Here is a 26,177-nt window from a genome sequence, read left to right as displayed (position 1 = left end):
CTGTCCTAGGAGCAGGCATCACCTGGGACTTTGCCGGGAAATGCAGGTTCTCTGGCCTCACCCCAGACCTACTGAATCAGAATCTCCGGGGGTGGAGCCAGCAATTTGTGTTCTCATGAACTCCCGCCTCTCCCCGCAGGCTTCCTGATATGCATGAAGGCTTGGGAACCACTGCCCTAGAGTAGAATGGCCAAAGGAGGAAGACAAGCATCACAGGACCAGAAGAATTTAAGAAATTGAGAGGTCGGGAAGGGAAAAGGATTCTTTAAGGACCATGAAATTGCTGAAAATTAAGACAGGGGTACAGAGACTTCCCCGGTGGTCCAGTGGTTAAGATTCTGCCTTCCAATGCAGGGGGTGTGGGTTGGATCCCTGGTCGGGGAGCTAAGAGCCCACATGCTGTGGGGTACGGCCAAAATTTTTTTTAAAAAGGGTACAGCTGAAGAAAGTGCCCGGACCCAGGAGCTAAAATCACCAAGAAATGAGGACAATGGCCAGGTGGAGGATAGTCTAGAAGTGGCAGAAAACAGTAAGGAGGACACCTATCCCAGAGCCCAGTGATATAAGGGCTGTGGGAGATAGCAGGCCCTCTGCGGGGCATAGCGGGCAGGACAACGGCCCCCCAAAGATGTCCACTCATCCCTGGCACTTGTGCGTATGTTACCTTACACGGCAGCGGGGACTTGGCAGGTGTGATTACTAATCTCAAGATGGAACGAGTAGCCCGGATTATCCAGGTGGGCCCAATGTAATCACAAGCGTCCCTATAAGGGGAGGCCGGAGAGTCAGGCGGAGGAGTACGCGGCACGAGCGGGTAGCGGTCGGAGTGATGCGGTTGCTGGCTTGGAAGATGGAGGGAGGCCCACCGGCCAGGAAGCGGATTCTCCCCTCGAGCCTCCGGAAGGGACACGGCCCTGCGGACACCTTGAGTTTAGCCCAGTGAGACCATTTTGGATTTCTGACCTCCAGAACCGTAAGGTAATGACTTTGAACCGCCTTAAACCGCTATGTTTGTGATAATGTACCGTAGACGTCTGCGAGGGAAGCGGGGGCCTCAGGAGGGTGGTGGGTTTCAGAGCAAAAACACCAGGCGCACTTGGGAGGAAAAAACTGAGAACGTGGGCTTTTGTTTACGGTGGGCCGTGAGATGTGGAGGGCAAAGACGCTGCGACTGTGTTTTGGGAGTTGGGGGGGGGGCAGAAGGTGGGCTTGCAGAGCTTCGGAGGGGCTAGTGGGCGGGGGCAGAAGGTGGGCTTGCAGAGCTTCGGAAGGGCTAGTGAGCGGGGGCAGAAGGTGGGCTTGCGGAGCTTCGGAGGGGCTAGTGGGTGGGGGCAGAAGGTGGGCTTGCGGAGCTTCGGAGGGGCTAGTGGGCGGGGGCAGAAGGTGGGCTTGCGGAGCTTCGGAGGGGCTAGTGGGCGGGGGCAGAAGGTGGGCTTGCGGAGCTTCGGAGGGGCTAGTGGGCGGGGGCAGAAGGTGGGCTTGCGGAGCTTCGGAGGGGCTAGTGGGCGGGGGCAGAAGGTGGGCTTGCGGAGCTTCGGAGGGGCTAGTGGGCGGGGGCAGAAGGTGGGCTTGCGGAGCTTCGGAGGGGCTAGTGGGCGGGGGCAGAAGGTGGGCTTGCGGAGCTTCGGAGGGGCTAGTGGGCGGGGGCAGAAGGTGGGCTTGCGGAGCTTCGGAGGGGCTAGTGGGCGGGGGCAGAAGGTGGGCTTGCGGAGCTTCGGAGGGGCTAGTGGGCGGGGGCAGAAGGTGGGCTTGCGGAGCTTCGGAGGGGCTAGTGGGCGGGGGCAGAAGGTGGGCTTGCGGAGCTTCGGAGGGGCTAGTGGGCGGGGGCAGAAGGTGGGCTTGCGGAGCTTCGGAGGGGCTAGTGGGCGGGGGCAGAAGGTGGGCTTGCGGAGCTTCGGAGGGGCTAGTGGGCGGGGGCAGAAGGTGGGCTTGCGGAGCTTCGGAGGGGCTAGTGGGCGGGGGCAGAAGGTGGGCTTGCGGAGCTTCGGAGGGGCTAGTGGGCGGGGGCAGAAGGTGGGCTTGCGGAGCTTCGGAGGGGCTAGTGGGCGGGGGCAGAAGGTGGGCTTGCGGAGCTTCGGAGGGGCTAGTGGGCGGGGCAGAAGGTGGGCTTGCGGAGCTTCGGAGGGGCTAGTGGGCGGGGCAGAAGGTGGGCTTGCGGAGCTTCGGAGGGGCTAGTGGGCGGGGCAGAAGGTGGGCTTGCAGAGCTTCGGAGGGGCTAGTGGGCGGGAGAAGCGGGACTGCTTGAGAGCCTGACACCAACAGGTCTAAGGAACGAAACGATTAGCCCTGAGGGTGAGGACATGGGCGCTGGGTGATGGGAAGCGGCGGCGTCTGGGATCCCCACTTCCCGATTCTCAGAGGGGCCCGGACCTGTTCTGAGAGCGTGGGTCCCCGTCGGGGCAGCAGTGGTGGACGTCGGAATGACTCTGCAAAGCCCAGCATGGGAGGCGGCAGTGCCTCCAGGGTGCCCCGGCTCCTTTACATCACCTGGAGGATAAATGAGAAGGTTGGCTCGGGAGCAGCGGGGCTGCAGGTGTGTCTGGGGAGGACCAGATGGAGGAGAGCCGCCGCCAAAACGCGTTAACAGTATAACTCGTTGAGCAGGAGTGCCTCGCCTGCTGCAGGTTCCCGTTACCTTGTCAAACAGACTCCCCGGGGAGGTCGCGGTTCACATTCGGCTTGTAAACGGCAGCTGGCCGGCCGCCCTGCTCTTACCTGTCCCCGAGGAGCCGGTGAGGCACGGCAGCCAGCATTTTACAGGCGGGAGGGCCACGGGTGACGGCAGGAAGCCAGAAGGCAGATAAGAGCCTGGCAGGCTCAGGCTCCGAGGGAGCGATGGTCTTTATTGCTGTCTGCAGCAAAGGGAACTGGTTCTTTCTAGAAGCCAGCCTGGAGTCCACAGATGTGTAATTAGAAGTGAATGGGGCTTCCCTGGTGGCGCAGTGGTTGAGAGTCCGCCTGCCGATGCAGGTGGCGCAGGTTCGTGCCCCGGTCCGGGAGGATCCCACGTACCGCGGAGCGGCTGGGCCCGTGAGCCATGGCTGCTGAGCCTGCGCGTCCAGAGCCTGTGCTCCGCAACGGGAGAGGCCGCAACAGTGAGAGGCCCCCGTACCGCAAAAAAAAAAAAGTGAATGAACTGAGCCATATGGGACAGAAGAAAGGTCTCTCTTGAGTCAGATGTTTAGGTTTTAAAAATGTGTTAAATATTAGGAAAGGATTAATTTTCCATGCATTCCGGATGAATCCATTGTTCCCAATGTCACTTGCATGTGTGAAACTTGGACACGTTTGTTCATTCAGCACGTAGTTCCAGAGGGCCTACTGAGGCCAGGGTCTGGGCATGTGGCATTGAACCCGAACAAAGACTATCCATGCTCACATGGGATTTACAGGTGTAAGAGACAGATTGTAAACCAGCAAACGGGTCTGCAAACAGGAGAGTCCTGTATATGTCGTGGTGGGTGTATTTGTGGGCAGGGTGGAGGTATATCCCACATTCCATGTTAGGGAGGTCTTCCGAGGATGAGAGGGTTTGATCTGGGGACCTGAGGGATGAGGGAGAGCAGTTCCATGAGCCTCAGGGGTCAGAGCGTTTCAAGTCTTGGGAAAACTGAGGCAGAGGTGGGACAGGGTTAGGATTAGGCAAGGAACAGAAGAGAGGCTGACATGGAGGAACAGAGCCGAGTCTGGAGAAGTGGTAGGTGGAGAAGATTGTCGAAAGTCTTGGCAGAAATCTGGATCATTCTAAATGCAAAGCGAAGGTCTCAGTCCTGTAGCTGGTGGGTTACTGAGGCTCTTGCACTGTCTCAGACCTGAGTGACTAAACTGCCTGTGTTTTTGAAATTAAAGTGATAGCGGCAAGATGGCAGAATAGGAGGCTTCTACCATCATTCTCCCACAGAACATTGATTTCTTTTTCAGCTTTATTGAGGTGTGACAAATGAAGTTGTAAGGTATTTAAAGTGTACATCATGATGAGATGATAAAAACTGTGAAAGGATTCCCCCATCTAATTAATTAACACATCCATTACTTCACATATTGATCTTTTTCTGAGTGTGAAAACCTTCCAATTGTACTGTTAGCAAATTTCAATTACACAATAGCAATGTCAGTTACAGGCACCATGTTCTACATCAGATCCTCAAAACTTATTTATCTTACAGCTGAAACTTTGTACCCTTTTACCAACCTCTCCATATTTTGCCCAGCCCCCAGAAACCACTGTTTTCTGTTTCTATGAGTTTGACTTTGTTCTTTCCTAGATTCCACATATAAGTGAAACCATGCGGGATTTGTGTCTCTGTGTCTGGCGTATTTCACTTAACATAACGTCCTTTAGTTTCATCTGTGTTGTCACAAACAGCAGGATATCTTTCTCATGGCTGAATGATATTTCATTGTGTGTGTGTGTGTGTGTGTTTATACATATACCTACCACATCTTCTTTATCCGTTGACAGATACTTAGATTGTTTCCCTATCTGGCTATTGTGAATAATGCCACAGTAGGGAACATGCGAGCACAGATCTATCTTTGGGACCCTGTTTTCATTTCCCTTGGATATATACCCAAAAGTGGGATGACTGGATCATACGGCAGTTTCTATCTTTAATTTTTTTTATTGAAGTACAGTTGATTTACAATGTGTTAATTTCTGCTGTACAGCAAAGTGATTCAGTTATACATATATATATATACATTCTTTTTCATATTCTTTTCCATTATGGTTTATCACAGGATATTGAATATAATTCCCTGTGCTATACAGTAGGACCTTGCTGTTTATCCATTCTGTATATAATAGTTTGCATCTGCTAACCCCAAACTCCCACTCCATCCCTCCGGCACCCTCCCTCCCTCTTGGCAACCACAAGTCTGTTCTCTGTGTCTGTGAGTCTGCTTCTGTTTTGTAGATAAGTTCATTTGTGTCATATTTTAGATTCCACATATAAGCGATACCATATGATATTTGTCTTTCTCTTTCTGACTTAGTATGATAATCTCTAGGTCCATCCATGTTGCTGCAGATGGCCTTATTTCATTCTTTTTTATGACTGAGTAATACTCCATTGTTTATATGTACCACATCTTGTCTATTCATCTGTTGGTGGACACTTAGGTTGTTTCCTTGTCTTGGTAATTGCAAATAATGCCGCTATGAGCATAGGGGTGCATGTATCTTTTTGAATTATAGTTTTTCTGGATATATGTCTAGGAATAGGATTGCTGGATCGTATGGCAACTCTATTTTTAGTTTCTTGAGGAACAGCCTTACTGTTTTCCATAGTGATTATACCAACTTACATTCCCACCAACAGTGTAGGAAGGTTCCCTTTTCTCCATATCCTCTCCAGTATTTATGTAGATTTTTTTGATGGCCATTCTGACCAGGGTGAGAGGGTACCTCATTGTAGTTTTGATTTGCATTTCTCTGATAATTAGTGCTGATGAGCATTTCTTCATCTGCCTATTGGTCATCTGTATGGTTTCTTTGGAAAAATGTCTATTTAGTTCTCATTCTTCGGTTGGGTTTGTTTTTTGTTGAATTGTATGAACTGTTTATATTTTGAAGATGAATCCCTTGTCGGCTGCATCATTTGCAAATATTTTCTCCCATTCTGTAGGTTTTTTCATTTTGTTTATGGTTTCCTTTGCTGTGCAAAAGCTTGTAAGTTTGATTAGGTCCCAATTTGTTTATTTTTGCTTTTATTTCTGTTGCCTTGGGAGACTGATCTAAGAAAACATTGGTATGATTTATGTCAGAGAACGTTTTGCCTATGTTCTCTTCTAGGAGTTTTATGGTGTCATGTCTTATGTTTAAGTCTTTAAGCCATTTTGAGTTTATTTTTGTGTATGGTGTGAGGCTGTGTTCTAAGTTCATTGATTTACATGCAGCTGTCCAACTTTCCCAACACCCCTTGCTAAAGAGACTCTTTTTTCCCATTGTATATTCTTGCCTCCTTTGTTGAAGATTAATTTACCGTAGGTGTGTGGGTTTATTTCTGGGCCCTCTATTCTGTTCCATTGATCCATATGTCTGTTTTTGTGCCAATACTATGCCATTTTGATTACTGTAGCTTTGTAGAATTGTCTGAAGTCTGGGAGGGTTATGCCTCCTGCTTTGTTCTCTTTCCTCAGGATTGCTTTGGCAATTCTGGGTCTTCTATGGCTCCATATAAATTTTAGGATGATTCTTGTTCTGTGAAAAATGTCATGGATAATTTGATAGGGATCACATTAAATCTGTAGATTTCTTTGGGTAGTATTTTAACAATGTTAACTCTTCCAATCCAATCTTTAATTTTTTTGAGAAACCTTCATACTGTTTTCCACAGTGATTTTACCAATTTACATTCCCACCGACAGTGTATAAGGGTTCCCTTTTTTACACATCCTGACCAATACCTAGTATCTTTGACTTTTTGATAATGGCCATCCTAACAGGTATGAATTGATATCCCATTGTGATGTTGATTTGCATTTCCCTGATGATTAGTGATGTTGAGCACCGCTCTATTCTGTTCCATTGATCTGTGTCTGTTTTTATGCCAGTACCATACTTTTTTTTTATTACTATGGCTTTGTAATGTAATTTAAAATCAGGAAGTGTGATGCCTCTGGCTTTGTTCTTCTTGCTCAAGATTGCTTTGGTTATCTGGGGTCTTTTGTGGTTCTATACAAATTTTAAGATTGTTTATTCTATCACTGTGGAAAAGTACCATTGGAACTTTGATAGGGTTTGCATTGAATCTGCAGATTGCTTTGAGTGGAATGGACACAGGATATCTTTCCATATATTTGTGTCATCTTCATTTTCTTTCATCGATAACTTAGTTTTCAGTGTACAGATCTTTCACCTCCTTAGTTAAATTTATTCCTCTTTATTATAAATGGGATTAATTTCTCTTTCAGATAGTTTGTTAGTATACAGAAATGCAACTGATTTTTGTTTATTGACTTTTGTATCCTACAACTTTACTGAATTTGTTCTAATAGCTTTTTGGTGGAATCTTTAGAGTTTTGAATATCATATCATCTGCAAATAGAGGATGAGTCTATAGAAATATAAAGGACTGATTCTATAGAAATATAAAGGACTACTGTGAACAGTTATACACCAACATATTGGATAACCTAGAAGAAATTCCTAGAAACTTACAACCTGCTAAAACAATTGTGAAGGAAGAGAAAATCTGAAGACTAATTACTAGTAAGGAGATTGAATCAGTAATCAAAATTGCCTGCTTTGCAGATGAAATGATCTATTTAGAAATCTCTGAAGACTACCAACAAATCTGTTAGAGTAATGAATTCAGTAAAGTCGCAGGATACAAAATCAGCTGTGTTTCTATATACTAACAATCAACCATCCAAAAAACAAATTAAAATGATCCCATTTACAATAGCATTAAAAAAAACTTAGGAATAAATTTAACCAAGGAGTGTAAAGATCTATACACTAAAAATTATAAAACATTGATCAGAGAAACTGAAGACACAAATAAATAGAAAGATATCCCATGCTCAAGGATTTGAAGAATTAATATTGTTTAAATGTCTATACTACATAAAGTGATCTACAGATTCAATGTAAACCCTATCAAAATTCCAATGGCATTTATCAGAGGAACAGGATTTTTTTTCCTGAAATCTGTATTTAACTACAAAAGTCCCACATAGCCAAAGCCATCTTGAGCAAGAAGAACAAAGCTGGAGGCATCACACTTTGTGATTTCAAATTACATTACAAAGCTATAGTAATAAAATGATATGGTATTGGCATAAAGAGACACACAGATTAATGGAACAGAAAAGAGAGCCCAGAATAAACCCATGCATATATAGTCAACTAATCTTCAAATTCACTAAGATTACACAATGGGGAAAAAGTAGTCTCTTCAATAAATGGTAGTGTTAGAAAGCTGGATAGGTACATGCAAAAGAATAAAATGGACCCTTATCTCACACCATACACAAAAACCAACCCAAAATGTCTTAGACTTGAATGTAAAACCTGAAACCATGAGACTCCTAGAAGAAAACATGGGGGAAAACCTTTTTGACACTAGTCTTGGTAATGATTTCCTGAATTTGGTACCAAATGCACAAGCCAAAAAAAAACCAGCAAAGATCAGTAAGTGGGACTACATCAAACTAAGAAGCTTATACACAGCAAAGGAAACCATCAACAAAATGAAAAGGCAACCTACAGAACGGGAGAAAATATTTGCAAGTCATATATTCTGTAAGGATTTAATATTCAAAATATATAAGGAACTCATACAACCCAATAGCAAAAAAAAAAAGTCTAATTAAAATGGGCAAAGGACCTGAATTTTCCAAAGAAGACATACAAATGACCAACAGGTATATGAAAAAATGCTCAGCATCACTAATCAGGGAAATGCAAATGAAAACCACAATGGGATATCACCCCACAGCTGTTAGGATTGCCATTATCAAAATGTCAAAGTAAGTATTGGTGAGGTTGTAGAGAAAAGGGAACCACTATACACTGTTGATAGGAATGTAAATTGGTACAGCCATTATGGAACACAGTATGGAGGTTCCTCAAAAAATTAAAGATAAACTACCACGTGGTCCAGCTATCCCACTTTTGGGTATATATCCGAAGGAATTGAAAACAGGATCTTGAAGAGATCTGCACTCCCACATTCATTGCAGCATTATTCACAATAGCCAAGACGTGGAAGCAGCCTAAGTATCTTGTCAATGGGTGAATGAATAAAGAAGATGTGGCATATATATATGTACACACACACTGGAATATTATTCAGCCATAAGAAGGACATCCCACTGTTTGAGACAACACGGATGAAACTGGGGGGCATTTTGCTAAGTGAAATACACCAGACAGAGACAAATACTGTATGATCCCACTTAAATGTGGAATTGAAAAAAGTTGAACTCATAGTCCAGTAAGTGCCCTACATATGAACCTTCAAGTTGCAAACTTTCAAAGATGCAAACATGCGTTCACGTGTCTGGCGTACATTTTCACGTGCGTGCATCCTCTACAGGTAGTTGTGTTTTTGTGTACTTTACAGTATTGTATACAGTACAGTAGTACAGGATATTTATTTCAAGCCCAGGATGTCCGGAAGCAAACGTGAAAGCAGCAGTGATTTAGCCGGTACTGCTAAGAAGCATCAGCTGTTGTATTGTACTCTTGTACTTTTCAAGGTGCTGTACTGTAAGATTAAAAATGTTTTATTTTTTGTTTTTTATGTATTATTTGTGTGAAAAGTATTATAAACCTATTACAATACAGTACAATATAACCGATTGTGTTAGTTAGGTACCTAGGCTAACTTTGTTGGACTTATGAACAAATGGGACTTACGAATGAGCTCTCAGAATGGAACTCATTGGTATGCAGGGGACTTACTGTAACAGAGTAAAATAGTGCTTACCGTGGATGGGGGTTGTGGAATCAGGGAGATTCTGTCAAAGGGGGCAAACTTTAACTCCTGAGATCAATAAGTTGTGGAAGCTGAATGTACATCATGGTGACTAGAGTTGATAAAAGTGTATACTTGAAACTTGCTAAGAGTGTAGATCTCAAATGTCCTCACCACCAAAAAGAAGGTAACTGTGTGAGGTGATGTATGCATTAAAGAGCTTAATTTTGGTAACCAATTCACAATTTTTAACATATATCAAGATACTACATTGTATATCTTAAATATACACACTTTGTCGATCATACTTTGATAAATTTGGGGAAAAAAAAAGTAAATGCAAAGGGCAGTTATTGGAAGGCTTTAAGAGCAGGTGTGGTATGTTCTGCCCACTGTGCAGGCAGTGAGGGTAGGCGTGAACCAGGGCAGTCAAGAGGCCGCTCTGTCGTCCAGGCAGAAGATAAAGGTGGTCCAATGGGCGTGAAGCAAAAAGGTGTGATTTCAGAGATGGATCCACCAAACGTTGCTGACGTGTGGGGCCCGGGGACAGTGAGGGATCCAGGGTCGCTCCCAGGTTTTTGACTATGCAGCTGCTTAGATGGTGTTGCCGTAAACCGATGGGGAGGACAGGGTGTACTAGAGGGTTGTGGGTGGGAAGAGGAGATTGGGAATTAGGAAGATCGGGGGCATGTTGAGCTAGAGATGCCTCCTGGGTATCAGAGTGGAGATGTCACACAGGCAGGTGCATGAGTCTGGAGTGTGCATGAGAAGGTGTACTTAAAATCTGGTGCCAAGATCGTCCTGTGAATGCTTTTCCTCAAGAGCTGTCCTAATGGTATTAATTACAGAGGACTCTTGATCAGCAGCCATGTGATCTGGGGGTCTTTCTTGGGGAGCCCCATCAGTAGCTCATAGAAAGCCCTGAGCTGCTCCCTCCCTGCTTAAAAAAAAAAAAGCTAAGATCCAATTGTCATAGTGCTTTGTGTCTGGAGTTCAGTGCAGAATTTGAGTTTAAAATTTCTAGTAAACCAAGAATTCCTGGAAATCCTGGGATTGGGCAGGGGTTTCCATCTCTTTGGTGATAACTCCACATTGGGCATTTACCAAGCTGGACTGCTGAATTTTACTGGGAGGGTGAAGGCAGAGACAGTTTCTAGTGGAAGCCCTTTTTGGAGAAAGCTTGGTGCAGCTCATCACAGCTCCCAGAGCTCCTCAAACAAAAGAAATGACTTTGCTTTCATTTCTTAATGGTCCCTGTGGTCTGTGCTTCCTTCACGGGGTTATTTCATATTCAACCTGCTCTTGCCAAGAAACCAGTTTCCTTTCCATTTATGAACCTGAAAAGCTTGTGTAGGAGTCAGCATTTTGTTTGCTCCTGGAAGTCTTGTAACTTCTTCATTTCCCACTTGTTACTAAGCCAGTGTTATATATCTGCTCCTTGGTACAAAAGTACACCCTGCTGCTGCAGGTAGCAAGGGACATTGACAGACTTGCAAAGTCTCCCCAAGAAGGAGAGGCTGGACGCCCCAGTGTGTGTTTCCTTTTCATTTCAGGATTTGAAAACTGGATAAGCTCGAGTTTGGGGCTTTAACTATCTAGTTAACTAATTAGGTAGCTAGTTAATTATCTAGTTAGAAAAATTCAAGACCTGTTGTCAAAGCTCTGAATGCTTCCTTCCAGATATTGGAAAAATGAGGTCCAGCCTTGGGTGAATCTTAAATCTATTAGTTAAATGATGGGAGGTTGTATTGATAGCTAACATTTATTAAGCACGTACTGACTGTGAGGTGGGGACTATGATCTTCATTTTACATTTGGGGAAACTGAGGCCCAGGCTGAATTTTGTGGTACGTACCAAGTGTAGCTCACACAAATGTAGGACACAGACTTATTTTTTTAATGACTATAGTTTTATCTGTATAGTTTTATATTTGTATTTTGTTTTCTGCTTAAGATGATTCTGGGTTCTATTTGGGAAAAGCAACATAAGGTTTTCAGAAAGTGAGTGAATTTAAAGAGAACTGGTTGTATACAGCTACAGCAAAAAATCATGAGGGGCAGATTTGCCCCTAGGGTGGGTGGGTGAGCAGGCGGGCCTGGGGAAATATTTTTTGTGGGGCTTCTGTCTTTATGAGCGATTTGAGTCATCCTCAAATCAATGTTTCAGCACCATTCTGGTGGTCCAATCTCGCCTGATCCCACAAAAAATAAAAAACCTGTGCTGGCCATTAAGGAGCAATCTGCTCACCAGGAAGCTCTTCTGGCAACTGGCTGGGACCCTGTAGGTGCAGGTCCTGGAGCTCTTTGGGGCATCTTGTGTCCTGTTGACCTTGTGCCCCAAAGGAAATAAATGGGAACGAGCTGGCCCCATCTGAGGGGGACCAGGGGCATCTCAAGCCACAACTCATACAGGACCCTGATATGCTTGGGACACCCTACCCCACATGGTACTGCTGGTTCCAGGCACTGGAAGGGGGCTTGGGAAATCCCCAGGGAAGGTATCCTCAGCGTAGAGTTATGGTGGGGTGAAGTGGTCCCTGAAGTACAGGGCCTGGGGCTGAGACCCTGCTTCCCTAGGGTTTAAGGGTAGTGCTGAAGAGTGGGATGACATTTGAACCGTATTACATTAAGACTTTAAATAGAAATTTTTTTCCAAACCTCGTAGATGCTTTAGCTATAAGGAGAAAAAGCTGCTATAAGGAGGAAGCCAGCTGGAAAATTCTAGTATTTATAATATCTAATTCTGTTTGAGGGTTTGATGGTAAAAGATAATTTGGAGGGAACTTTGGAATTTTGTAAGATATTCAAGCAGAGACTGTTTTGCTCTGCGAGTGACTGTTTTGCTCTGCCCAGTTCCCTGTAAATGCTCTGGGACCCTCTGCGAGCAGACCCAAGGCGGACATTATAAATGTGTTTACCTGGATGCTACTCCTAAAGAGGTCTAGAGACACAGATTATAGCAGAGCTGCAGTGGAGGGAGCAGAGAGAGAATCAGACAAATCCAGGTTGAGCTCATGACTCTGTCACCTTGGGCTTCTGATGTAAGATGCAAATATCGGAGGTTAGATGTAAAATGGACAGTCCCGACCTCACAGGGCTGAGATGAGTGATAAACCCACACGTGGATGTGCACACAAAAAACAGTCCTTGATGTACGAACTCAAATTGTAAAGGGTATCTGAACAGCATCTCTAGAGAAGAAAAGATACGCCCAAAGTAGCCATTGCTTTCAACTGTTTTATTGCTAAACTATCATGATACAAGCCGTATAAAAATACTTTACATATAGCAAAAATAAACTACATTAAACTGAAGGTTAAAAACGTTTTGCATAGGAATGTGATGTATTCAAACTCCTTTTAACAGTCAAGATTTTCAAAACCTAAGCCTTCCAGTACCACCCCGTGGGAGAGACTTCTATTTGTTGGAGAATTAGCGAGGACATTCTCAACATTTTCTCCCCTCTGAGGGCTGTAGAGGCAACAGGGGTGAGTAAGCTTCTTTGACAAGGTGTGTCAGGATGCTAAGCTTGTCCCAACCACAGCGTCCATCCGTTCGGGCCAATCAGAGTGCTGAAAGCACCTGCTAATAGAACAGCATCATTTGCATCCAAAGCCTGAACTAGGCAGGTGGAGTTTATTCTAATTGGCCAACAGCTGCATAAAGGCAGGGTGCTAAACCTTTCTTCCAGCACCCAACACGCCAGTTCACTTTCGGAAGGGCTGGCTTACGGAGCCACTGCTAGCTCAACAATCACCAGAAACATTTGTTTCTAAACAAGCTGAGTTAAGACAGTGATGTTGGCTATAACTCAAGGCACTCATGAAAGCTGAGAGAAATTGATGTCTGTGATCAGTTTCATGTGACGCTTCTTGTTCGTAAGCATTTAGCTGGAATGCAGGGAAACCACTTGCATTGGCTGGTGTGGCTCCATGAGATTTAATGCCCGAGACCCAAGCTTGGGAGATCCAAGGTTAAGATATGTTGGGTAGCTGCTAAGGGCCTGGCCCTCCAAAAGTGAGTTCAGGAAGGTTTACCCCGACTCGTCAAGAATGTCACAACCCCTGTGCCACTTGTAAACGTAAAGCAAACAAAGTTGTTAACCAGACCCCTGACATTCTTTCAATTCTGAACAAATAAGAAGGTCTTGGAAAGGGTTTGACGTGAAAATAAACTCAAGCCTCCCCTTTAGTCCAGAGTGAGAAATGAGAACACATCAGCTTCCAATCTGTCTACACATGACAGCTCCCGCACTGGCCAAGGCTGGCTTCCTGAGAGGGATGGCTTGGCCACTGGATGTAAACAAGAAAGGCTACATCAGTGCTTCCCAGTTCTTAGAAAGAATCGACTTGATTCGTCTAGTCTGTGTCTTTGCTGGAAAACTCTGAACGTCCTTTGGGTAACGTGTACGGGGGTTTATCTACCAGGATTCAGTGAGCTCTGTAAACATTAGCCTGCACTTCTGTTCTAGGAACTCCCCATTACTCCTGTGTCTTTTTTAGACTCCCCATTACAACACAGGCAGTTTTGTTACATCAAAATCACCTACTAGGTCCCTTATTGGAGGGATCTAAACACTTTCCAGTTCTCAGTGGCAAGATGGCGGCTCAGAGCTGAAGTCAGCAGTGTCCTCAAGCAACAAACAGGTGCTTCCTCCTTCCACAGAGCCACTCCCCCTCCTTTCTCCGGAGACGGTTTCTTCTAGCAGACAGGTGACTAACAGGCTCTGAGGTGGGCTTTTGTTTGGGGTGTTTTTTTTTTTTTTCCTGGAATGATTAACAAATCTTCAAGAATACATCCTTTCTCTTAGGGAAAAAAAATCCTCAATGTATACGAAAAAAGAGACACTTGAAAAAGATTTCTGACCACTTATAAATATTTTCTAATTCCAACAAGGATGCGATATCTTGAGGACAGATAAAAAGCATAAAAATACAGATAGGAAAATAAAATTTAATACCATACTTATTAATTTGGGTTGCTATTATATATTATCAAGCAGCAGTATTTTTGTACAATACAGGAAGACTCAAACTTTGGAAATATACTACATTCAGCAACAGGGCAGATTGCTGTTGGAAGTGCTATATATTTACATTACCTCGGTTGTAGCAAGTACAAACCTCTACCTAACAGATCCTTCTAACACACGTGCAACACACCCATCTTGACAGTTTAGACATCCTTTTTCTTTCTCTTCGAGGACCTATTGCCTCTCCCCATACTGAAAATATTTCATGAGCGGTTTACTCTTGGCAAAACTTCCTCCTGGCATCTGTATCTGACAAAACTTTCCTGACTGCTGTCGAGTCTTACTACACATTCTCTCGCCTGTTTATGTCTCAAAACTAATGCTTTTGTTTCCTTCCTTTGCTATTTGGTATAGTTGTTTATGAAAGTGCTTCCTATAATACCCAGCTAGGATGTCTTAGAAAAAGAGTTTGTGAGTGTCTTATACACACACACACGTACATCTATACATACGGGAATCTGAACTACTAGGAGGCCCTTTGCACTAACATGGTTAGAATAGTGATGGAAAACGCATTAGTCCTTTCTCACCCCATGCACAATGCAGCTGAGCGACTGCCACAATAGCAGGAAGGCACTTGGGTAAAACATTCAGATAACTGAGGAAAGGCCAAATTCCCTCATGTGCAAAAAATGGCTCCCAGCCAGGTCAAGTGAGAACAAATCGCTCACCAAATGCTTGAACCCTTCCCCCGTGAAGTCAATATTGCTGGAGAGAAAGTTCTTTAGGTAAAGCTGCTTGGATAAGGAACACTTTATTAATGAGGAGGAATTTTGCATCCCAGAAGCTTTGCGATGGCGGTCAACTTCTTACTGGTATTCTGTTTGTTGAAAAGAATTTTGCTAAACTCTGCTTGCGCTGGGTGGAGAAGTCCCCTGTCCTTGGTGGGGTGGGAGGGAAGAAATGCTAGGTCCTGACCAAAAGGGTACAGACACGTGCTGCATTCTGTCCTCTCTGGAGCCCCAAACACACCAGGCCGGGGTCACAGGTCTGGAGCTCCTGGCCCCAGCTCTCAGAAAGGTTTTGATGACAAAGCCAGGACTTAGAAAGCCCACAGTGGGCCCTTAACTGCCACGATTCTCTTCGTAGAGTGATTTTTTTCAATCAGCTCTGCTAGGCAGAAGGCCTGAGTACAGCCTTTTGAAGAGTGCCAGGAACATTTACACTCTGTGTTTGATTACAGGGAAGCAATTAAATGGCCGAAAAGGAATCCCCAGTTTGTTCTGGGGTGTCTGCAATGAATGTAAACAAACACATCTGTGTGATTAACAGCTCACCTGCCAAGAACTTGGAGGGTTTTATTTGTTTGCAAAAATTGCCCCAAAGGAGGAAGACTTTGGCGGACCGTGGGTGCACCCAGAGGAGAGAGACACTCAGGGCTAAGCTGCACACTCCATGCGAGTGGTCTGAGCGGAGCACATTCACACTAAGGGCTGTGTGGGAGAGGATCTGCTTCTATTCAGATCACATTTGTGCTGCATGAAGCAGCTAATGCAGAGGCGTCTTGGGGACTGGGGCGGGGGGCGGGTTTCAATGGGTTCAGTTAAAAATAACCAGTGAACTTCGGGGCCGAATCGTGAGCTTGAGTATCCCACTTTGTGTCTAGGCCAGAGAGGGAATTCAGCCTTTTTCCTCGATCGTGGGGGCGCCCACCCACCGAAGCACTTAGGCCTGCCAGCTGCTATACTTTGCAACCGTTTTACTTAACAAAAATACCTGCACTTTTTTCTTCTTTTTTTCTTTTCATTGCTTTAGCCCTTCTGCCGTTCCTTCTCAAAATTCAATGCACATGCTTGAGATTCTTCTTAACTACTGTACTTTCTGGAAAAGCACTTGGGCTGTTAGAGGAAAGAAAGCGGGAACATCAAAAAGCCGCGAAGCTTGTCCGGCTGCAGCGGATGCGTGCTCACCCGGCAGCCTGGGTGACCTCCTCTTGTCCGTGACCGCGTGCTGCAGGGGGGAAGGGCAGCTAGCCAAGAGGGCCCCCCTCCGCCCCCCGGCCAGCTTTTTGAAAGCGGAGAAGAAAAAAGTGTACACGTGTCATAACGCCGAGAAGCTTTAACAGGTGATCTTGTATGAGCCAGACTGTTTTTGATTCAGAAGCAGAACATTTAAAAATCAAGCTTGAGCTGTGGCCCATCCCTGGTGTGGACGGGCAATCCCTAGGGAAGATGGGCCAGCTTCTTTGTTTTTCTTCAGCCCAGTGACGTAAGCTGGGTCACGTTCCTTTGGTTGCTGTTGGAGTGCTCCTTTCCTTCAAAAGGTACAAGAGCTGTATCTGTGACCCAGAAAAGTGAAGGCAAGGGCTGGGGTTTAACTGCATCCCCATCTTCCGTCCCCCGAGTCCCCGGCTGCAGGCTCTCAGCTCTCAGGCGCATTCCAGCGGGTGGTCTGGTTCAGGATGTATTTGGGGTCAGCAGGCACTTAAGGTTTGGATGGGACACCTGAAAGTCAATCGAGATGCTCTTTGGGATTCAGAACAAGACTCAGAATGCACAGAGAGGAGGCGAGCTCCGGAATAGAGGGGTAGCTTTCGGCCGGTACATGGTCCCGTGCTCAGCCTCCGGGTGGGGTGGGCACCGGGGAGGACGGTGGGAGGCTCCGGCGTTAGCAATGTGGATGGTGTCTTGCTAATGGCTTTCTTCTACGTCTGATTTCGGGCAGGAGGTCCTGAAAACTCCTTCCTGATAATTTCATTAACTACGAAAGAAAAGAGAGAGAGAGTAAGCGCGAGTGAGAGGGCACCCAGAACAGGGATCAGGTTAGCTTTCTAGAACCTAATACAACCGGGCTGTTTTTCTAAAACCTGTTTTTGTCTTTGCAGTAATACATCTGACAATCTTTAACATAAGAAATGCCTTCCCACATCATGATTCTTCCTCACCCCCCATGATGCTATTTTGTGGTATGGGTTTGTTAGTGAAAATTGCCCAAATGGTAACTTTTAAAAATTGCTGTGGCAGAAATGGAGCTGGGCCACAGGGCATGATTTAAGGAACACTTTCTCCTTCTTGTTATTGAATGCACTCGAGGTGCTCTACTGTATACCAAACTCTGTCTGTTATTACAACGTCCAGAAAATACCCACTCCGTGACTAAAAGACAGTTCCTTGACCCACAAAACGTAACGACTCGCAAGAGGGGCCTTTAAAAAGAGAGTGGGTGGGGCCACCCCAAAGCCTAGCCATCAGTGTAAACATAATCTTCATCCCTTTCAGCACAGCCCCCCCTCACCCCTCCTCACTACTGAAGGATCGCGCTCTGAGTCTTCTCAAGTACCCAGTGTCCTCAAGGGGCTCTGGAGTGTTCCATCACCCCCTGCCCCAGAAAGCTGCATGGAATTTAGCAGGGAACCAGGAATGCAGTGCCAGCCAGCGGCATCAGGAGCTAGCCCTGCTCTCCCACTCTGGCCACTTATCTGAGGCACCAGGTCCTGGGATCAAGGCAGTAAGCTCTTAGAATAGCGGCTCTTGCCAAAAGGCTTCCTTCAATGTTCTTGGGGAAAAGCTGCCTTCAAAGGCTGCCCAGACACCAGGCGGGGGTGTGCACCTGCCCTAAAGTGTGTGTGTGTGCACTTATGGTTTCACAGCTGGATCGTGTGGACTGGGTCCGGGAGCAGCAGAGGAGGCAGGACCCCTCTGGGGTCCCATAAAAGGGAGATGAGTCTCCGCTCTCCTGGTGCTTGCACAAAGTTCCTCCCACAGCCGCCGCCTCTGTTTTCTCATCTCAGCCTCATCCTCAGGTTACAGAGGTGGAAGATGAACAGTGAGGGTGAACTGTCGATGGGCTCAGACTCCCTCCACCCTGAGCTCGCCTAGGTCCGGGGTGCTTTTCCCTGGAAAACCCCTGCTTGGATGAGTCTGCAACTCCCAGAATAAGCAGAGAGCAAAAACACACTGCTCTGGGGCTGAATGTGCTGGTCTGACTCCTGGCTCCCTCACCAAACGGGCCGTGTGACCTCACCCCTCTGTGCCTCGGCTCTCTCATTTGTAGAGTGAGAATCGTCATCATGTGTCCCTTTTGGGGCTGCTGTGAGGATGCTGGGCATTGATGTATATACAAGCTCCTAGCAGGAGGCCAGGTAACCAGTGTCGTGTAGCTGTCAGTTGTGTGATGGGTACTGATACCCCACGCTTTGTGTTGGACTCTAAACCTAGTGCTTTACACCAGCGGGCTCTGTTTTGTGGCAGAAACCAATCAGGCGTCGCTCACTGTTCTTCAGATGTGTGCTGAAAGCAGGTGCAAGGGGCGCTCGAGAGTTCAGGTTCTAGAGCCGGGTGGCCGGGGCTGGAATCCCACCTCTGCTGCTTCCTTGCGCGCTGAATCTCGCCCTAGTGATGTAACTGCTCTGTGCCTCAGTTTCCCCATCTGTAAACTGTGTATGAAAATATGACCTTCCTTCTACAGTTGTTGAGGAGCTTAGATGAGATGACACAGTGAGAAAATTATCACAGTCCCCGGCGTAGAGCAGATGTTGGTTCAGAGACTGGTATGTGCATATGTATATATGTACGAGCACATGACACAGTATCTCTGGATGTTAATGGGTGAGAATGTATGTATCAGAGTAACAACCGGCTGCAAAGTGTGGGAGTGGATCCACTGATAGGAACTCCGGGGATGAATTCGTGTGTTCGGCTAACCAGCTCTAACTGGGCCCTGACTGTGTAGCAGATACCAGCTGACTCCCGGAGCTGGAGGAAGCAGGACCCCTCGCCTCTGCAGCCCTGGCCGCTGGGAAGTGTGCAGGGCTGGGCGGCCCGGGGGGCCCTCAGTGAGGACAGCCAGGCAGGAGTGAAAGCACGTGGCCAGGGGGGAGGCGGGGTCGGTGCGGCTTCACGCGAAGCTTTTCAAAGCCCGGATTCTGAAGGGTTTCCTGTTTTCTCAACCTAGGAAACGAGAGGAGTCAATCCTCAATGGAAACGTTCCACGGCCTCGGCTTTCTAAAAATAACTGCTGGGCAGAGCCACTAGCACCACCGCCCTCGCCAAAGGGTCGTTTCCCTTCTCGGAGCTCGGGGCCAGGTTAGGGGCTGGGTGGGAGACGGTCTAGCTTCCCCCTCCCTTTGGATAGAAACCACTCTGGCTTTCTGAAAGTCACAGTCGAATCTAGAAAACTCGGGGAACGCTCTGCATCGGACCCCCTCGCGGTCGGGGTACGGAGGCGGCCGGCCGCCCAGTCGGGCCCCAAAGCGAGGCCCACTCGCGCCCACTGCAACCTCCCTGGGGGAGAGGAACCTTTTCTTTCTGAAACCTCAGAGCTCATGCCCCTGGCTGTAGACAGGGAGAAAGCTCTAGGGCAGAAGCGCCAGCTGGGGGGCGGCCACAGCAGTGCAGCCACATGGGTCTGCAAACGTGGGCTCTAAGTTCCCCGAAAGGGTCTCTGCCCAGTCACTTCACCCCGACTCGAGAGGTCCCGCCTCTGCAGCCTCGCGTCTTTGGGTGGAAGGGAAAAGGGGGCATCGTGCTGCCCTTTCTTTGAATCAACTTCCCGACGTCACCATGGAACCTCTCCCTGGGAAGGAAAGGTGGTCTGCCCGCTCAGCAGCCCTGTCACCTCCTCTCCGTCACACCTTTAGTCTCCTCACTCTGGCCCCCTCCGTGCTTAAGGTCTCCTTTATCCAAAAACCCTGCTCTGGGCTTGTCTTGCCCCGATCTGGTTCCCGCTGTGACCTCGCCTCCTACTGCCCTCCCCCTTCCCCCTCCCCCCTGCAGCGAACCACACTGGCTTCCGTTCTACGTGCTCCCCAGGCCGCACTCATGCCTCCCAGCCTCTGCCCTTGCAGGTCCCCTCGCCTCTTCTAATGCTTTTCTCCCTCACTTCTTTCGAGGCTCTGCTCAGTCTCCTCGGCCCCAGGCTCCGGGGACAGTCGGCAGTGCCACGTGCCGCCACCCAGTTGTGCTTGGTCTCCTAATCGCCTTCATATACCGGTTCCTGGCAGCTCACTGTTCTAGTGCTTTAGTTTTCTTGTTCCCCCACCGTATCCCTGGCTTTTGAAGAGTGCCTTGGTACAGAGGAAGCTCTCAATAACATGTATTACTGAGAAAGCAGAAGCTTAGCAAGGGACTAAGTGGCCTCAGGTCCCACTGTCTGCTCTGGGATTTGGCCCCAGGTCTGACTCTCAGGTCTGAGTGTTGAAACCTGCCCTTCTAGGTCACTGCCATCAGTATTTCATTCATCCGATAAATGTTTTGAGCATCTATCCTATGCCAATTTCTGCACCTCTTCTCCCACCTCTTCCCACATCGGGCCATGGGCAGTTCTCCAAATGGTTCCTCTCCCGTCCAAATCCTGCCTTCCCTCCTGCCCCCTTTCCTGAGTATCACCTTTTTCCCAGAAGCCTTCTCACATTCCTACATGGGGTCCTGACTCCCTCCAGAAGCAAACACTGAGTTCTCAAAATGCTTCGCTTGCCCCCCTGTGCCATGTTATTTGAGTTGGTTGTATGCCCACTGTACCATGCATAGCAGCGTGCATACAGCAGGTGCCTAATGCATGCATCTTAGCCCACCACGAGGACCCCACACTGTCAGCCTAGGTCCCTTAGTTTAGGGAAGCTGATTTTTCTGTTATCCAATTGACAAAGGGGTTTTCGGTCTGTTGTTTGCCTGGAGCTTTTTCTCCACAAAAGAATATAAGCCATTCACATTTTTTCAGGGATAAAAATGTGCCAGGTGCTGAACCAAGCACTGAGTACTTCTCACACCAAACCCAGTAATACATTCATCCTCGTTTTATAGATGGAGAAAGAGAGACGGGCAGTCACTTGGCACAGCAGGTGAAGGGGAGGGATCAGGATTTGAATCCATAGCCCCATTTTATTAACCTGTACATTATATGGCTCCACCATATAGGTAAAGAGATGGTGCTATGAGGTTTGCTAGCCATCACCTTTCTGCTGGGGCCCCGGAATCCTCAGCATCTTTTGTGTGTCAGGAAAAGGCCAGAGCAGCCTCTGCGAAGTTAATGAGCAGACAAGGCTGTGTGCTGAGTGGTTAAGGTGGTCACTGAGCATCACTTTCTTGGAACAGAATTGAGGCCAGTGGTGTTCAGTCTGCCACAAGCACCCCCGACCTTTTGTTACCCTTACAGAGAGACACCGTGATGAAAACACAGATGTTGAACATGGCTACAGCCTCAGCGTGATTTCTAAGCCTGACACCTAAGGCTGAAACCAGAAAGAAAGAAAGAAAAGACAGACGCATGTAAGTATATAAAAATTATACATTTTTCTTTAAAACTCCAAAAAAGAAATCTGTAGTATATTCAGTATGACAAAGGTCATCCATATATAAAGAAGTGTTACAAATCAATAACGTCTAATAAAAGTGGCTACAGACATAAAGAGAGAATATACCAGGGGTCAATAAACTTTTTCTATAAAGGGCCAGATAAAAATATTTTCAGCCCTGTGACCTATATAGCCCCTTACTCAACTCTGCTTTTTTTTTTTTAAACATGAAAGCAGTCGCAGACAATATGTGAGCAAATGGGCATGGCTGTGTGCCAATAAAACTTTGTTTAACAAAACGGGCCAGGGGCCACATTTGGCCTGAGATATGGTTTGCCAGTCTCTAGCATATACGCCAATGGCAAAGAAGAAAAAGATAGCAAAGTGTGTTTTCTTCCCCTACTTTTCGGGGATGGCAATCCGGGGAAGCCAGTGCCTTTTACTATTATTGTTCATCCAACAACTCTGGGTTGATTAGTGGTAAATTTCTTAAAACTGATTTCTGCTGGCGTCCCACTCTGCCCCAGGAATTTTCTGGTTCACTTGCGGGCCCGGACACCTGCATGCTGACTTTTTTAGCTGAGCTCGGAGGTCCCCAAAGTTCAGTTTGCAGAAGAATGGCCACTCAGGGTTACACACAGAAGGCCACACAGATAGACTTGAGGTGCAATTTAAGACTTTCCAGGGAACTTTCTATAACTGCTGACTTTGGAACTTAATCCCTTGAGAAAGAAGCAACAGGAAAGAGAGGACAGGCCCCATCTTATTTCTCTCCCAAACCTCAAGCTTGTTTTCTGAAGTCTGGTTAGACTATGTGAGGGCCCTCGAGAGCCTGGGGTCGGCCACAGAGTCGCTCCTGAACCAGGAAGGCAGTGTTCTGGAGGCCAAAAGAAAGAATCTGAGAGTTAACACAGGCGCAAGTCCCACCCGCCACCCTTCTCCTGCGCTACCTTGCCCCGGTCAGTCCTGGGACCTGTGCCGGGGCAAGAGGTGGCTAGACACAAGGGTGGCTGAACCAGAAAGCATGTGAAGTGTTCTCTGGATGCTTCTACATTCTGTCCTAACCGCTCTCAGGGAAAGCTACTCTGAAGGCCAAGAGTGAACTCTGTGCCCTGAGCACCAGGCCTGTCTTCCCCACAAGCACGTGGGAAGGAGCTAAGAAGGAAAGGTGGCCATTGGCCTTGGCGTCCCCGGTGACTTGGGTATCACCATGCTCTCACTTGCTAAGTGACTCCCCAGCCTTTTCTCCCCTCCCAGCCATCCCCACACGCTCTGGAGGCAATTGGGAACAGAAGAAGAGCTTTCTAGAAGGGCCAGGCTTCAGCGGCTCAGTGAAAAGGACAAAAACGCCTTGATAGGCCTGTAGCCCAAAGCTGTGGGTGGGGTCTGAAGCGTTACAGGATGGTAAATCCCCTCTGAGGCCAGGCAGATCAGAGCCAGCTTGCCAGAGTTCACAGGCCCCTGCAAGGTCAGAGCGTTGCCAAGTCCTAACATCGGGGAGGGAAGAAGCGCACTAAAAAGGCCCTTTGACGAAGTGGCTGAGTCTCAGCGCTGATATTTCAGCTGCATTTTTGTCATCCTGATTCGCCGGATGCAAAGTTCTCGGGAGGGACTCTGGCTCCGGGTGGGTATCCAGCCAAGTTTCGCTGAGTGTTACTGTTGCCTGTTGATGGTGTCTGAGAGTCACTGGTGGAGAATGTGCCAGGGAAACCCTCCCCCTGCTAAGGTTCATGCTGCTGTTGGGAAGTTTTGGTACTTCCCCGCAGGCCCCACCCTCTGGGAAACCAGGTTTGGGACGTCAGCTCCCTCCGCTGTGTGTGCTAATGGACGTGAAAGCTGATGGTTGTTCTAACTGGGTTTTCAGAGTGAGCCATCACTGCGATGCTGCAGAGGACTCGGGCTGTGGCCTCTGATGCAGCAAACCCACTTTCACCAACAGACAGACAGTCCGAGAGCCAAGGCCCGGCGGGACAGCAGGAGGCACGTAAGCCAGCAATACCGATGCCGGATGGTTCCTGGCAAGCGCTCACCACGTGCTACCTGATTCCAATCATTGTGCAGAGAATTAAATAACAGCAGCAGCATCTAAACAGCTGAGGCGCAGAAAGGTAAAGCGACATCCTCACTGTCCCACGTGGCCTCTCTACCCCGAGCCTCCGGCTCCCTGCACAGTTCTGCGCAGGCCCAGGACCCAAAGTCGATAGAGGGGATCTACAGCTAAGGCCAGGGGCCCCACTGAGCTCAGTGGGAAAACCACGCCCAGGTCCAGAGCCTGGTTTCACATCCAGAAAGTGCGGGGCGAGGGGATGGTTAACCCCTTCCAAAGTGCACAAGAAGGCCCCTGGGGGTTGGGGGGGGCGGTGGTGGAGCTTTGAGTTGATGAGATCAAGACTGGAAATTACCTAAGCACAGGGCACTTCCAGAGGTTCCTGACCCACCTGCCCCCTCTCTCATTCCCCAATGCCCTGCCGTTGACGGAGAGCCTTCCTTGACTGGAAACACCAAGCAAAGTGTACAAAAGCAAAAGGGAGCTGGCTCAGGGCAGGAGCAGAGCTGCCGAAGGCTGGAACCTGGCGCTGCTGCCTTCTCCCTGGAAGAGGGTGATGGGGCCACTGGGAGAGCATGCAGATCCCCAGAGCCTCATTGCCACCCCTACTCCCCTCCCCGACCGAGAATCTCAGGTATGTCCCCTGGGGGTTCCCCCTCACAGAGCGGTGGGGTCTAGCCCTTAAGAGTAGGAAATGTTGGAAAATGAGAGAGGGCCTTCAGGTTGTAAAGTTTTCTCTTACTCAAAAAAAATATTCAAGTTAAGGAAACACACAGCTGGAAAACAAAGGAAAAAGGCAGAAGATATCAATTACCTTTAACTTTGATTTCTTGGATCAAAGATCACAGTCATTCTGTTTCATAATATGTTTTGTATCCAGCTAAGGTGTGTGTCTATCAGCTCTGAAAAAGATTTGCAAAACCATTTTTGAGAAGAAAAAAAAAATCACCTTCGACCTCTTATGCTTCCAACTCATGCTAATATCATCATTTAATGAGTAGCTCTTCACCCAGGGCCGCTGAGAACCCAGGATAGAACTCAACCCTCTGGCTGTCGTTTAAGCCCCAATTCTATATCGTCTTAACATTGGTGCCAGAATTAACCCCAAACCAGGGTACTAATCACTGAGATGAGGGCCTTTGTACAAAGAAATAGGGATCTCTGAAATCAAAGTTCATCAGCAAGATTATGGTGGTTTGGGTTGTTTTTTTTTTTTTTTTAAAGCAAGACAAAATGGCTCAGTTGCTGGCATGTCATGCAGTTTCAAATCACGGCCAACCAAGGAGATAAAATAACACTGGCATCTGTGGCAGAGCACATCAGAAAATCAGAATTTCATGATGGAGCTACTCAAATGGAATTCTCCCTCATTTGACCCCTGCTTCCTTCTTACGAGTGATACAACCTCAGTGGGCATGCAAATTCATAAGACTGTACACTTTCTTCCTGTTTTTCTCTGGTTGGCAAGTTACTATTTTTATAGCCCCTGCCCAGTCAGAGCACTGAAGGCGCTTAGAAAGGAGACAGGAGCTATATATTTTACAGGCATTCATTTTCTCTTCAATTTGAAATAATCCCTTTTCAATGGCCAAATTAGAAGGCCAGAGTCCGTTTTGAGTGCTTGAGGTAGAAATATTTTCTGGGATTAATTTCTTGCAGGGAGTAATCCCACCTTTTGCTAGATGCCGCTATACTTGCATCCTTAGGTAAACCAGAATAGCCTCTCAAAAGGCATGAGCTCTCTGAACGCTCATCTTCAAGGCAGAGAACACTCAATAATGAGATCTTTTCTGCAGTTCTTCAGTTGCAGGCCTAGACTCCTACATGTTGGGCTCCAATAGGGCTGGTTTGATTGGGACTGGATGGCGTTCGTCACGGGCTGCTGCCGCCCAGGACAAAATAACCACCTCCTCAGTAGTGGCTCTGAACACAGTCTGGACCATGCATTTCAGGCCATCTCTTGAAGCAAAAAGGCCCACTGGCAAAGCCAGGTGCCCGTGGCCCGAAGGCAGCTCCCTCATCACACTTGCCTGTCTCTACTCCACACTGGCTGGTTCTAAACCCAAGAGCAGAGGCTTGTCTGACCACTCCCTCAGGGGCTTAAAAAAAAAAAGCCTCTATCCTGACAGTGGCCAAATAATTAATGTTTTCAGCCTGGACCTCACCCCTGAACTTCAGACTTAGATATCGAACTACCGGCCGGGCATCTCACACTTAACACGGTCCAAACCCATCTCCTGATGGCCACAATCATCGCCGCCCTGCCCCCTGCTCCACTCGTCCCATCATAGGAAACAGACACTCCCCATTTCCGGTGGTTCAGGTCAATCTTGGTCACAGCCCACATCCCCTCCATATGCAAATGCTTCTGGATTTACCCTCAAAATAACATCCAGAAACTAAGAGCCTCTGTCACCTCACTGCACTGGAAAAAATAGTTCC

General features: G+C 47.4%; 1 protein-coding gene and 1 long non-coding RNA gene across 3 annotated transcripts in view; one reads left to right on the top strand and one right to left on the bottom strand.

Annotated features, from left to right (window-relative positions):
• The first annotated feature begins 590 nt into the window (after positions 1-590).
• LOC307198989 lies at positions 591-24,530 on the top strand. Its single transcript, XR_013831727.1, has 3 exons — positions 591-978; positions 21,550-21,662; positions 23,628-24,530. It is a non-coding gene; the product is annotated as an uncharacterized lncRNA (long non-coding RNA).
• Positions 12,649-26,177, bottom strand: part of NFATC2 (nuclear factor of activated T cells 2) — a gene marked incomplete at its 5' end in the record, with an annotated part of 157,827 nt that continues 144,298 nt past the window's right edge. For both annotated transcript variants that reach the window (XM_079946393.1, XM_079946392.1), the window contains one exon: positions 12,649-17,157. In XM_079946393.1, the coding sequence (XP_079802519.1) occupies positions 17,102-17,157 (56 nt within the window). In that variant the 3' untranslated portion in view covers positions 12,649-17,101. The remainder of the gene's footprint in view (positions 17,158-26,177) is intronic.

Source organism: Stenella coeruleoalba (genome assembly GCF_951394435.1).
Source record: "Stenella coeruleoalba genome assembly, chromosome: 15".
Lineage (NCBI taxonomy): Eukaryota > Metazoa > Chordata > Mammalia > Artiodactyla > Delphinidae > Stenella > Stenella coeruleoalba.
This window is presented reverse-complemented; position numbering and strand designations above follow the sequence as displayed.